The sequence below is a fragment of the Leptosomus discolor genome, chromosome 2, assembly GCF_034619465.1.
Source record: "Leptosomus discolor isolate bLepDis1 chromosome 2, bLepDis1.hap2, whole genome shotgun sequence".
Lineage (NCBI taxonomy): Eukaryota > Metazoa > Chordata > Aves > Leptosomiformes > Leptosomidae > Leptosomus > Leptosomus discolor.
In genome coordinates this window covers 19,248,366-19,263,139 of record NC_141392.1, presented here as the reverse complement: position 1 = coordinate 19,263,139, position 14,774 = coordinate 19,248,366, and the positions used below count along the sequence as shown (strand labels likewise).

The following is a 14,774-nucleotide window of genomic DNA, read 5'->3' as shown; positions in this document are numbered from 1 at the left end:
CTATTAAAGTCATAAATGGTTCAGTTGTCAACTTATGTTAGAGCAAAGATAAAGATTGTTGGTGACCTCTTGAACTTTGTTTTTATTTTTATTCTTGTCTGTTTTTAACACTTATTTGGAAAACTGTCTCTTTTTTTTAAGAATGTGCATTCATACTCTTGTAGGTACTCAAAGTACTTGTCAATAGGCATAAAACTGTTGGGAGTAGCAGCACACCAACGTTTCTGATTTGGTGGCCAAACAAACCTTTAAAACTGTTTTGGCTTATTTTCGTAAACTGGGAGGAAGAACATATTGAATGTATCCTTGTTTTGACAGATTACGAAAAGATACCCAAAACATGAAGTGTGAATTTATAAAACAAAAGCATGAAGTTCTCTCTTGGACCCAGAGGATATTTAAGTCTTCACATTAAGAAGCAAGCTAGCTTTTTCAAGTTACACTGGAGAATTCCACCTAGTAATCACCGTATCAGTGATTTGAATGGAGAAATCTTAAATCAACCCCTTCTGAATTCAGAAGAAGGGCAATTTAATTTAAATATCTCACTTTTACAGGATTTTGTATAACGGTAGGTGAGGATAGCAAACACCTATGAAAGTATCATCTTTATTTTGCAAGCAGTGCCTAAGTTTCCAGGTAAATACAACTTGAAAAATTGCAGCAGGGGATGGGTGGGCAGGCAGCAGCAGTGTAGGGTGTTATTGTGGATGCCTCTTTTTTTTTTTTTTTCTTTTTTTTTTTTCTTTTTTAATTGCAGGAAGTTTTTTGACTTTCGAGGTTGGTCCATACCCCTTACAGTGAGGAGACAAAGGTGGATTTCAGTTTTCATTTTGAGATAGGTCCCAGGGAGGAAAATGGGAATATGAACTGTTAAGCGATGGGAGGCACTATGCTAGTGAACTTCCTTCTTCAATAAAAAGTTAATCAAGGTCCTGACATATATAAACTTACAGGAAGAAAAAATTCTGCATGTTGTTTAGGGAAGTAACTCATTCTCCTGGAAAGATCAAACTGTATGCCTTGGATTTGTATGTTAAAATGAGAAAACAGTTTGTGGAAGGCTTGTGAGGATTTACTGCCTTAAGTTCACAACATCAGGTTTCAACTTGTAAGACAGTAGAAGGCTGCATCTCCACATCTAACTGGAAAGCTAACAAAAAAAGATGAATTCAGAAGCAATGTCCAATTATCTTGTGATGCATTTAAAGGGTGATTAGGGCTGTAGAATGAATTTCTGCTGCCTGTTTGACACAGGAAAAACCTTTATATTTCTAGTGGAAAAGGAACTTTTTAAAAACCAGCATTGATTGTGTACGTAACATTTTATTGGTATTGCCCAACCATGTGTACTTTGTGGACTGCTGGTATATGCTCCCCAAGTGTCTATTGAGCATAAGGAGCCTTTCCAGACTACTTGCTTTTTATTACTTTTGCTGACTTACTGGCTTCAGCCTGGCTCATAAATTTGTTTTCTTTCTATGAATAAAAATAATTTTTAAAATCTGGCATTAGTAATACTGTTGCTGAAGGGAACTGTCTTGGCCAGCTTCTGGATGTTAATTCCTGTCTGCTTCCTTGTGCCCATGCTAGCACTTCTGTAGCTTGCAGTGAACTACAATGATGAGCTGATCCATTAAAAAAAAAAATAGTTTGGAGCAGGATGGGTAAGAATGAGGGGAAAAAGAATTCTGGTTTGTTCTGTCCATGATTAGTACTAGCAACCTAAAGGATGCCTTGGGAGCAAATAGCTATGGGCATGTGAAATGGTGAGACTCATTCCTTTTGTACAGCATAGGTTTTTTGTTGGATTAAAGTGACGTGTACTGTAAGCTGTGTTACTGTTGAGAGCAGACATCAGTCAATTGGATAAATGCCCTCCTAGCATCTCAGAGGAAATTGGTATTTGTGAATCACCAAGGTGGCATTCATACGACAGTGCAACAAGGGACAGGTTCAGGGAAAGTCACTGCAAAGTCAGTAATATTTCAGAATTTCTACTGACTGGTTCTAACCACGGACGTAAGCACGACACCCTGGCACAAGAGCTTTTAGTCAGTTCTCTCACAGTACACAGGCTCTGGTGATGTGATCTGTAGACCACAGTTCAGCACCTTTGTAGAAGTGACAGTTCTGCTCCGTTCAGTTCACATCTTCTGTCTCTTCCAACTGGACATAACATAGTCGTTGTGCTGCTTTGCCCAGCAAAGACTTGGGGGGGGGGGGGGGGGGGGGAAATTATCTTTTTTTTATGTGTATGTGTAATCTCACGTGGAAACTATTTTTCAGAATGTTATTCCCTCAGATTTAGTAGGTTGTCTTTTTGAGAGTCAGTTTAGTAGTCTTCCTGTAGTAACCAAAATCACGATTCTTTTGCTCCTTAGGTTCGGATGTTCTAGGGAAAAATGAATAATGCAAGCGGCATTGCGTGGATGTAATTGCATTATAATGTAGCAGGAGCTTTTAATGCCTTGCATACAAATCTTCTAAACTTTGGAAGCTGTTCTGTACAGTTCTGCCTGAGAAAGGATCCTAAAGACAATAACCAAACAAGTGACCTGTGCAAACAGAACTCCCCTGCTGTGAGGATGCCTGCCACAGAAGGGCCTCGTGAAAACACAAACTACAGATGGGAGTTTTCTGTATGAACTGTCATATGTAGAGTGCCCAGATACCCAAGAGCAGGGCTTTAACAAAGCGCACTCATGTCTCCACACGATGACATGGAAATGCCACTTTCTCAAACCACTCTCAAGGAATACATCATCTGGCAAGGCTAGCACTTCTTCTGGCTTAGATTTTTAATTTGAAAAGAGAGACTATAAATGGGAGTAAGTGGGAGGAGGAGACTTTGGAATTATTGCTGGCTACTGGTTTCCTGCATCCCAGATGTCCTTTTTCCTAATGTGTTCCTTGTGGGAGAACAAGGAAGTTTTACTTGCAGATTCTGACTTTGGGACTGGAATATTATTATTATTGTTATATGGATAATGTGGGTTAATTGAACCACAAGGAAGCTAATAGCAGTGAGGAGCCACTGTATCTGGAACATGCACAGTAGCCTACTTAACATCTGCAGTTGTATGCAGGTTGATTCCTCCAATAGGAAAGGTGAACTAAAAAGTTTTGAAAGAGGACTTGAAGTCTACAACTTCTGCCTAACTCCAGAGTCAGTGATTTACCTCTTCTTTTTGTCTTCAGATTTAGATGAAATGTACTTAAAAAACAAACAAACAAAACCACAAAACAACCTGCTTTGAGATCATTGGTGTTCTAAATGAGAATCTTTCAAATGACAAGTTGATGATCTGTTTTGGTCAGAATTTGGGCTGGTTAAATATGTTAATAATCTTATATAGATTACTGTTTAATAGCAGCACCCGCAGAACAATATCTTCAGGAGAAGTTGCCAGATGAAGTGGTTCTAAAGATCTTCTCCTACCTGCTGGAGCAGGATCTCTGTAGAGCAGCTTGTGTGTGTAAGCGCTTCAGTGAGCTGGCTAATGATCCAATTTTGTGGTAAGTGAAAAGCTATTCCTCGTTATCTTGAGAAATATTAGATGTGCTGCATGAGATGCTAGTATAGTAGAAAAATTGAAATGTTGTTTGCAATTAGTTGAATTAAAGCCAATTGTATTTTAATATGTCTGGTTTACTTAAGCATTATTTGTTACTTATGAATATCTGATTATATGTGTTAAACAGTAAAACTTTTGATTCTCTAGTAGTGTAGATACTAGTTAAATAATAGCTATTTTAAAAAATTGGTGAGGTATTCCTTCAGTAGCTGCTGCTGCTTCTACTCTGTGACCTTTTTCAGGCTTCTGTGGGGATTGTGTTACTTGACGCAAAAGAAACAACACATTTCTTAATGTTAGATGCAAGTTTTGTCTGACATTAGATTTTTTTTTTTTGTTGTTGGTTGGTTTGTTTTTTTTTTTTTGTTTTGTTTAATGGTTGGATACTCAGGCTTTTTTCCGCTGTATGAATCTACCCTATCCCTGGGTTATTGAGAGCTGGGATAAATGGGATCTAAATTTGTAGGGTTTTATAAGGGAAAAAGTAGGATATGCTTCTTAGGCTGTTGTGTTGTTTTTTCTTTTTTTAAAGAAAGATTAGTACTGAAAGAAAATCAATAAAATTTGAGTATAATATCACAAAAATGTCTTCTTCCTCTCCTTTCCCCTGCCCCCCCCCCCTCCTTTCCCCCGCCCCCATCTGTCCTAAACACAGTTTTGGGGGTGTCTTGTCAGATGAATTAGAACTTCTGAGATTCAGTGGCATCCTGTATGTCTGGGCTTGGTATCAGCAAGTTCGGACACTGCAGTTATTTGTATTCTGACATTGATCAAAAGAATCCAATTGTTGTGTGCTATTTTATTTGTTTTAAGCCACTGTAATCTGTCCACTGATGAACGCTTTTTGAAATAGAGTGCATCATTTGTTCTTTGTGAATGCATTTTTGAGCCTTTTTTTGGCAAGGCGAGGAAGAGGTGGTGGCACACTTTGTCTTAAATTTTGTTATTCTTATGCTACTAGCTTTTGTAAGTGTTAAAGCAATGCAGTAGTTAATGAGACTCTGATTCTACAAACAGTGTACCTGCTTAAATTTCTTCGTGGAAATTACATGTTGAGAACTCTTGCTTGGATCATGAAACACATGTCAAAATTTTTCTTAGAAAAACAGAAAGTCCAACAGAAAAATTGTTTTGGAAGTGTTTTAAAGTGGTTGGTACTGATCTTGGTCAAATTCACTGTCACAGACTGGCAAATGCTGTTGGAAAAACACCAGTTTTTAACATTTGGTGTGTTATATTAAAATGGAAGAGTAATCAGAAATACATTAGTTTTCTTTTCTGTTTGACACTTCTGCTTAGGAAAAGATTGTATATGGAAGTATTTGAGTATACTCGTCCAATGATGCATCCTGAACCTGGTAAATTTTATCAGATTAATCCAGAAGAATATGAACATCCCAATCCCTGGAAAGAAAGCTTTCAGCAACTGGTAACAGTACATTTTTATCTTCCAATTTAAAGATGGTTTATAAAAGTGAAAACCCCAACTTCTGAAATGTGGCTGACAATAGTAATTATTTTGGTTTTAGACTTTAAATAAGATAATGGGACTGAGTAGGTGGGGAGAGATCCTTGTATTGTGTTATGCAGTAGGGGGATATCTGAAATTATTTCCTGTTTTGAGGCGCACTTTAGGGAGATGCATTGTGAAGGGGAGTGCTTGAGCATCCAGCTCTTCTATCTTGGGTTTTCCTCATTTTTTGCATCACTGAAATTCTGTGGAGGAGATTCATGGACTATGGCTTGCAAATAAACTTCAAATATATTGTTGTTGTCGTATATTATTAAACCAGCGTGCATGCTGGTTGTCAGATTTGTATCTTCCTCTAGTAAACTGAACAGTATATTGATACTCTATTATTTGGGCTTAAATAGTGATTTACAGCTGATGTGACTGGAGCTAAACAAGTTACCTTTAAGGCATGTGATTGAACCTCTAATCCAAAGTGTGGAAGGTATTATAAGAATGGCGGGGTATGATATTTGAAAAACATAAGTAAGGGAAATAAATATCAAGGTGAGTGTATTACACAATGCTGCGTGTAATTGGTTAATGACATTCTGAAGCTTGTGGAAGACAAATACTTGACTTGGCTTCTTTGTTCAGTACTCAATCAAAAGTGAAGGAAGGTATGGGATTCTTTTTTCCTCATCCTATAAATGCAGTTTGTTTTGTGGCAAGCTGCTAGAAAATCGAAAGCTGGAAATCGGAACATCTGTTGTGGAGTGGATAAGGTACATGAAGCTTTTCAGTCACTTCAGAGGCTTCTGGCTGTGTAAGTAGGTTAGCCTCTTGGTTTAGTTGATCACTCTCTTAAGCTCAGACTTTTTTGGTGTTGCCATTTCAAATTGGGTGCCTAATATGGGAGGTCGGAATATGATCCTTAGTTCCTGGAACAAACTAGTATTGCCAAATGGCTTGTTAATTAGGAGATAGTAGATCTCTTATCTGTGCACTCAGATCCACCTATCTGCAAGCTTATCATAAACTATTTTCCTTGTTTCAGTACAAAGGAGCACATGTAAAGCCAGGTTTTGCTGAACATTTCTACAGTAATCCTGCAAGATACAAAGGAAGAGAAAATATGTTGGTATGTTTCTAAAGCAGTGCTTAAGAATATTTATATATTATTGCGTGGATATTTCTCTCTAAACTTGTCTTGTCTCTTCTAGTATTACGATACCATTGAGGACGCTCTTGGTGGGGTTCAAGAAGCTCATTTTGACGGACTTATCTTTGTTCACTCTGGTATATATACTGATGAATGGATATATATAGAATCTCCAATCACCATGATCGGTGCAGGTATTTAAACTGAGAGCTTCTTTGTATCTAAATATGACTTGTGTTAATTGCCACCTTAATTACAAAGATATTCTAGTGTATTAAATATCCAGCATAAATGCCCATCTTTTTTCATCAGCCTAGTAAATACGTATTTTCTGTACAAGTGTCACTAACCAAAAGTAGCTGATGCTTCAGACTGAAGTACCATTGTCTGCTTGTTAGTTCTTGGAATAACTTACTTATCTTTTTATTTCATTAGGAAAAAAAAATGGAATTTGTCAGAAAAGTATACTCAGTTACATGACTGCAGTTGAAACTTTCAGGTGGTTCTTATGAAATTTGTTTATATATAACCTATCTCCAGAGTAGAATCCATTAGTGAGAGCAAGCCCAAATTAGTATCTGTCCCATTTTCTTCAGCATCGTAATTCCATCTCAAAGAAGGAAATGAGAGCATCTGGCAGAAAGATTCTGAGACTGGAGGTTCTTTCTCTTTTCGTCTCCTCCCAACTGTTCTTCTTAAAGGAGAACCTTTATGGAGAAGGAAATCGGACTTTCAGAGTAGGAAAAGCTTAGGAAGTTAATATAAGATAATACACCTGGCTGCAAGTTGTGGTGCTTGTGGAGCTGTTTGCTTTTCCTGTCCCTACTGTGAGTGTGCTAATCCCCAGTAGCATGGTAACATGTTAAGAATTTAGACTGTTGTAATGTCTGCTAGAGGTCTTGGTTAAGAGGTCTCAGCCCTCTTGCTCCTGTGGTGACCCAGAAGTGAATTGCCTGCTGCCTACTTTTTCTGAGATCCTATCTGTCTGGGTTGGATGGGTTGGTTGGTTAGGGTTTTTTGGGTGGGTTTTTTGTTCGTTTGTTTTTGTTTGTGTGGGTGTTCTGGGTTTGTGTGGGTTTTTTTTTTTAAGTCCCTCTTTTCAAGTATCTATCTGTTCTGTGTACCAACTGTTTTGTTCTTCAGTGAGCTTATTCTGGCACTTCTTGCCTGGGTTTTGCAGCCTTGGCAGTGAGAATAGTTTTGAGCAATGCAGTCAAATTGTTCTAGTGTTAGTCTTAAAACTTGTCCCTGCAGATCTGCTAGATGCAGCTGTGTTAGTACATTAGTTTGTCAGTTCACGGCTACATTTCTGAAGCTAACATCCTGAACATCCCCACTTACAGTGCTTTGGCTTGTGTCGTGGAGCAGTTTTGGAGCACAAACTGGTTTCTTTTGGATGAGACTGATCTAAGAGACATGCTCCTGGAATACTCTTATTGCACTCTAGTAGTTGGTGTATGGTCAGTCAGAGGGACCAGGCTAGGACTGGTCCAAAGTCACAGTCGCTTCAGCCCTCCCTGTCCTGCAATTCATGTGGTGTGGATATCTGATCCTCAGTACTATTTTACTCTGTAGTACCACTGCTGTTATGCTGCAATGCTTGCTAATGCAGACGTGGCCTTCGACAAATAACAAAATACCTCTGGCTTTTGTTTCAGATAGGGGATGACAGTAATAGATGCCAGTACAAATAGGGCAAGTCATGTTCGTGAAGTGTTTAAAATCTATAAAAAAACCCTGGATCAGCACTGTCCTAAGATAGAGAATTTCTTAATTAATGAAACTTGAAACAACATCTTTGATGTCTAGTTAAACTTCTGCATGTTCTCTGGCTTCTTTTGAGTTGTGAAAGGCCCTCTGCCTTCCCCTTCCACTGGAATTAACCTAAGTTACTCAGAAAAACAGTTATCTTAACTATAGTTCTTTAAAAGCAAGGAATCTGTATTGTGTATTTTTGTAACGGAATAGCTGTCTCGGGGAACAAAACCTCCAAGAGGAATCCAGAAATGCTAGATGTATTTATATTTCAGTTTCTGGCACTGCTGACTCTTCACTTCCTTAGACTTTCTCCACTGAATGGTCAGTGATATTGTAGAGGGAGTCAGTTTTCATTTGTCTGGAAAAGAAAACAAATTAAAGTGAACCACTAAGCCTTGGAGAACTACCTCTTCTCTGTTCAGTCTGGCATGCTTTTAAGAATGGTAGGATTAAGGCAGCACCAAATCTCTCCACAGTTCTACTCAAATTTCTTTAATAGTTTCTTCTGCTGACTTCTGAAGAAGTACAACATTATTAGAAAGGCAGCTATACATAGCTCGAGCTTTCAAGAAGGTTCTGCTTTCTCATATGAGCAAAATGTTCTTAACAGAATGATGAGTGTTATTCTAGGCTTGTTGTTCTGTTTAGTTTGGGGGTTACTTATTTCTTTCCTTAAATACAGGGGAAGGAGTCAGGTTCAGAAGGAAGCCTTTACAGTATTACTAGTACTGTGGCTTATTTGAACTGTGAAGTAAGAAGGGTGAAAAGAGGGTCTGTAAGGAAACCGATGCATCTGGTTCAGTGAACAGAAATACCTGTGAATTTCTTAAAAGAATTCTGTTTTCCAGGGTTGGGGAGTGGGTGTCAGATTAATGCAGGAATACAAGCCTTCCATGGAGAGTGCTCATCTTAACTCCAGACACAGTCTCTGCTCTTAATAGCTGAGTTTCAGCAGTTGTACAGACATGTGTCCTGATCTGAGAATCTTCACCGGATATGTGATTTGTCTGTATTTTAGGAGATAGAGCTTTTAAATTTTTCCCTTTATTTTCCATTTGACTTAAATAATGTGCAAGTAAGTGGAAAAAGGGATTATCAAAGGATTTTCCAATCAAGAAAAAAATTAGTAAAACCAGTAAGAATTATTGTAATTTTAAAGGTAGAAAAATCTAAAATGGTAAACATTGTCCTAAGTGGGTATTTATTTTACTTTTGAGTGCCAGAGAACTTTCACGTGCCAGAAATGTTCTTTAAATACCTGTTCTGCATCTTTGAATTGAAAATTATATTTTAGACTGGTTTTAGAGCTGTGTTCTTTACTGTAGGTTTTACAGGCTGCAAGATCTAAAAGGGCCTCTGCATTTTTTTCCAGGTCACAATTCTTTCCTGCAGAATCTAGTTATTTTTCAGTGAATGCACTGAAAAATTAAATGGTTTTATTCCTTTTTGAAGAATAAAAGAATTCTGAGGCAACATCCAGTGAATTTTTAATTCTTTAGGCGTTCCCTCAACATAGGCTTTCTGTTAAATTATTTCTAAATAATTCTCATCTTGGTCATTAAACTGAGCGTGAATTCTGATCCCATGGAACATGACTCCCTTAGACTTCAGCAGATAGACTTCTTGGGAGCTATGGTTTGCTTGATTATGAAATTAGTGGCCCTTTTCTTTCTTTTCCTTTCTTGTACTGGTTTCTCTCTTCTAAAGTGGTCCAAGCCAAAAGCTGAAATATAGATATTTCTTTCAGTAATTCGTTTGCAAAGATTCAGTAGGATGTTGCAGAGAATTTCTTTGATGCATTTAGAATTAAACCAATGCTTGAGCAAGTTCCCTTCCCTCTTCAGCCTTTTCCTGGGGCACATCTAAATGCAGGGGTCCTACTAATTGTCATGTTCTGTAATGGATGTTCTGGGAGATCTCCCAAACTCAAAGACCTGTGAAGTAGCTCATTTACTGAGAGGAAGGAGATGTCTGTAGAGAACATCATCGAAGTGCATGGCAAACACGCCACAAATCTCTGATAGTGTTTTGGAGCATCCAATGTGAAGTGCAATTTTTCCTTGCCCCCCCCCCCCCCCAAGAGGGAACACAATGCTAACATCAATTTATGATGCTCTCATTTTCTGTTAAGGGATCAGTTTATTTTCTGACTTCATCTGCAGTGCTGTGGTGCTATTCTTTCTCAGATGCTGAAGTATACTGGTGTGTGTATGCCAGTGCATTTGCACCATGGGAAATACATAGAAATGTTACCAGGCCACAGAAAAATATTTTGTGTGATGACACAAGTCCTCATCAAAGCCTCTTTTAGTTGTTATCTAGTACTAAGTGAGTAGTTGTATGAAGAAGAGCTAGACTACCTTAAAATATTTGCAACTCTGCAGTAATGAAAGCAAAGATTGGGTTTTTAGATAGTGAGAACAAGCTGGATAATGATGTAAATGTGCCAGTCAGAATGAAGCAACCTTTCTGCCTGAGTGATAAAGAACAGGACATACCACTTGTCTGTACTAGTGTCAACAGAAAACAGAAAAAGATCTGCTCGTGAGAAATCCTGTGTGCAGGCTCTTCAATGAAATACAGAATTTAGGGCAAATATCTGGTTATGTTTGTGCGTCTCAAGTTGGTAATAGTTTGAAATTGCTATCGGGTAAGTTTCTGCTATAATATGTGAAACTTCCATATTTACATTTTCTGTATGGAGGAAGGCTGCTTCTGGCTTGTGTATTTAATGTGCGGTTTTGGATCAAACAAACTTATCTTGCTTGTGAATGAGTATCATTGAATTTATACCGATGTAAGACTGTTAACTTGTGCTCCCTCTGCTGGCAGTTGCCATACCAGTGTAAACATTTCCTTCCTTCGGATTAAGGATAAAGAGTAGAGCAGGGCTTTGCTGTTAACACAGGAAATAAAATTGCAAATTATGGGCCTTTACAAATGAACCGTTTTGAAACCTCCTGTACATACTTTCAGAAGTATAGTTCAATGTAACTTTAAGATTTTCTGCTAAAGAACAATGAGGATATCAGTTCAAAACTCTGAATCTTACATTTGAAGAGTGTGGGGAGGTCACTCATAGGTCATGAGCAGCTTACTAAGTAGTTGTTTAAATTGGTGCAAATTAATGATGGAATGTATGTATTTAGCCTTAATAAAAGGGTTTAGAATACCAAAATAAGTTGTACTTAGTAGCAGAATTACAGTGCCTCTGGACTGGTATCCATGTTTAAACTGTAAATTCAGTTTGTGAAGAGTAGTAGTCAAAAAACTAGATCTGTACAAAAGAAGATTTTTTTTTTTTCATGGTACTAGATATTAAATTGGTGCAAGATTGTCTTTGTTAAAGACTAGTTTCTTCATTGTCTTTGAAACTTTCTGTTTAAGATTCCTCTGGTACGAAGACTATGTTCCAAGAGTAGTGTTGGTTTTCCTTTGTTGCTTTGGACAGAATTCTGTAAGTCTTCTGAGTATTTTTTTCAGTGGCATAAACTAAGCCTTGATAAATGTCTTCTTTACAGCACCTGGAAAAGTAGCAGATAAAGTTATAATAGAAAACACTAGAGATTCTACCTTCGTTTTTATGGAGGGTTCTGAAGATGCCTATGTTGGATATATGACAATCAGGGTAAGAATCTCAAACTTCAGCAGAGCTTTTAATAATTTCATTTTAATGCCTGAGCAATTAAATAATTACTATATTTGTGTTGTCTTCCTTTTTCAGTTCAACCCTGATGACAAATCTGCTCAGCACCACAATGCACACCACTGCTTAGAGATTACCGTGAACTGCAGTCCAATTATAGATCACTGTATTATTCGAAGTACTTGTACGGGTTAGTGGGCTTTTTGTTGTTTGAAATTAATGCTGTGTTTAAAGTTACTAAACTAACCGGGGCACATGGAAGCAGCACACAAATTGATTATGATCACTATTGGCATATTTCATCTTTTGATGCAGGTGTTTGACACAGGGCTGCAAGCCTTATTTGCCTTGAAATGGCATTATTACAGTGACTTCTTTGTGTCCAAGACTTTTGTGTTAATGCGTACTTGGTCTTCTATTTGAATCAGTTTGGACTCTCTGTGCAGTTACTTTAAAACCCGAAAAGTGACGGTTTATATAAACTTAGGTGGTTTTGGTATATATAGTTGTAGCTGGCAGGAGAGGGCATTTCAATGGGGCACACATGGGACTTTTTTACGTTAGGTTCGTTGCAATATGCAGTATTGGATTGATGGCATTAAAACAGTCATGAGCTGAAACAGCTGAGCTAAGTTCACTTTCCTGTCGAGAGTGATATGATGGGACGTAAGCAAAGTATGAGTTCCTAGCTATACAGGCAGAAGAAATGCTTAGTGTGGAAAACTAGACTAATTTTAACCAACAGTGATAATGAGGAATTTATACCGCCTGATTTGAGAAACGTTGGTAGTCTAGATTCAGGAAAAAAAGGATCAGAGGCAGTGGAAGTAAGAGGCTGGATGGCAGTTAACAGTCGTCAGAAAGACATGGCAGTTTGCAATCACTAGACACAAGACATGGCAAGTTTAATGTATTTGAATGCAACCAGATGAAGTGGAGTGTCAGAAAGGAGAGGTACATGAGAATTAAGATACTGGGTCTTTGCATGGAAATGGCAATATGAACTTCTCTATATACCTAAGTTCAGCTAGTGAAATGAATGGATCTACACAGCAGGCTGTGCATAAAGGTTGCTCACCTCAACATAAAGTCAAGGAAACAAGGACATCTTCAAGTAGATATGGAAAGTTCATTCTTTTTTGTTTCAAACTGTGGAGGAGGGAATTCTGCAGGAAACAGTAAAAAGAATGGTGGAAGGATTCCTTGTCTGTGCCTTGTAGAGGAAGATACGCTCTTTCGTGGAGATTTCAGGCTGTAAAACACTGCTTCACTTTTGGTCAAGGCAGCTCTACGCTTCGCATCACCATCTGTTTTATTGGAGTCATATCAGCTAATGTGTGGAAGTGTTAGAAATGAAAAAAGAGGAACAAAGGACAGCTAGCTGCTGTCAGTATCTTGGTTTCTTTGTTTAATGCTAAATACTGGGAAATTGAAGAATACAAAGAAAATTTGTTCTGAAAGTTGCTATATACCAATATTGATAACAAATGAGAGGAATTAGATTGGGATTTAGACCACATTCAGCTTCGTTATAAAAGTAGTTTGAAGACCTGCATGGCTTCATCTTGAAATATGTGCTTATAGATAAGCTAGCAGGTCTTGCTGTTTTTGTGAAAACCGTTTATTACACTAAGCTTCAATTTTTTTTTCATGACCACTTTTCATTATGGAAGACTGTTTCTGAGAATTTTGGACCTTTTCCCCTCTTCGGTAGTCTGGATTTCTGAATGTTTGCTGCATTGAATTGCTGCTCCTCTTCTTCAGAGTTAAAATTTGTCGTCAATTTTGGAGGCTGTGTAGGCTGTACTGTCATCACTTATTGATTATTAATTTTTATTGACGTTTTTAATCTTAACAAGCCTTGCTATAACCTACTCAGGAAGTACTGGGTGTATGTAAAAAGGGAGGAAGAATGGCAGTCTGCCAGAAAAGGCATTTACTGTTTGCAAGTCAATGACATCTCTGAAATATTGTTCCATAAGCATTCAAAATTTCTTTCCTAGCACATGCTTGATACCCTTTCTGTAGAGCTCCTAATTGCATTAAAGCATATTTCTACATTATGTCATATGTAACGTTCTTAATGTATGTAATATGTAAAGATGGGAGCTCTGTAAGTGAGAGTGATTTAACCTGGAGGTCTCTTGCTGCCAGTCCAAAGCATCTTTGAAATATTTTTAAATAAAGTTTAAATGGCAAGATCCTGAGTCTAGAGGTTCTATTGCATCCATTGTAGAGGAAGTCTGTTCACACCTTGATAGATAAAGCAGTAGTGGATGGCAATGTGCCTTTTTTTAAGTATTGCTTAAGCGTATGCAATCATCATATTCTGAGTAAACAAAATAAAGCCTAAACCAGTAATACATGTGCTTGGTACTCTAAAAGGACCAATTTCACACAATCAATAATGAAGACAAGTGAAGTGAGTCAGAATAAAGATTGCCTTCATTGAAATAAGCAAAGTGCGATAAAGGTATGTTTTTAGAACATGACATTGGGTTCCCAAAAATCCATGGTTCCTCAGTGTCACCAAACAAGGTAGAGGAAAGGGGAGTGAAAGCAATTATGAAATGCAAGAAATGAGAAGTTATTGGCAATTAATATAAACAGAAGACTTGGAATTGCAGGAAACTCTGGGGACCCCCTCCCCCCAAAAAAAAACACCCCAACAAAATATCCCCCTACCTCACCAAAAGAACTTGATAAACAAGACAAGGTATAACATTTGTCTAGAGATGAGGCTTGTGTCTTAACTTGAGGAACAAAGGGAGTTTTATCAGTGATGCTGATCCATCATAGAATGAAAGAATTTGAATGGCAAAGTGTTGTGTAATTTTTGTTCCATATTTAATGAGAATAGGCAGGAATGATAAATGTGCTCGTACCCTAGAGGGATAATGAAATACATTCCACTCTTGACAGTAACCATGGATGGGGTTAAACAGCTGTAAAAATAGACACTCTAAAATCATGCAGGAGTTTAAAAAGAACTGGCTAAGAAATCTTCTGGGCTCCTATTATGTATCAACAGTAACTTGAAACCTGGCTGAGATAGTGTATGTCCCAGAGCAGGGCAGCATGGGGGAGGCTAAGCAGGATGAAGTATGGCAAGTAGTACTGCCTGTTGATCCTAGGTAGAATAATGAGATAGTAAGTGTGGGGGGTTGGTCAATCAAGTAT

General features: G+C 37.8%; 1 protein-coding gene across 4 annotated transcripts in view; it reads left to right on the top strand.

The window, feature by feature from the left end:
* Positions 1-14,774, top strand: part of FBXO11 (F-box protein 11) — a 78,785-nt gene that overhangs the window by 43,800 nt on the left and 20,211 nt on the right. For 3 of the 4 annotated variants that reach the window (XM_086482231.1, XM_086482229.1, XM_086482230.1), the window contains exons 4-9: positions 3,375-3,519; positions 4,878-5,007; positions 6,086-6,169; positions 6,252-6,384; positions 11,470-11,576; positions 11,673-11,784. In XM_086482231.1, the coding sequence (XP_086338357.1) occupies positions 3,375-3,519; positions 4,878-5,007; positions 6,086-6,169; positions 6,252-6,384; positions 11,470-11,576; positions 11,673-11,784 (711 nt within the window). The remainder of the gene's footprint in view (positions 1-3,374; positions 3,520-4,877; positions 5,008-6,085; positions 6,170-6,251; positions 6,385-11,469; positions 11,577-11,672; positions 11,785-14,774) is intronic. The other variant, XM_086482228.1, reaches the window with a different exon arrangement.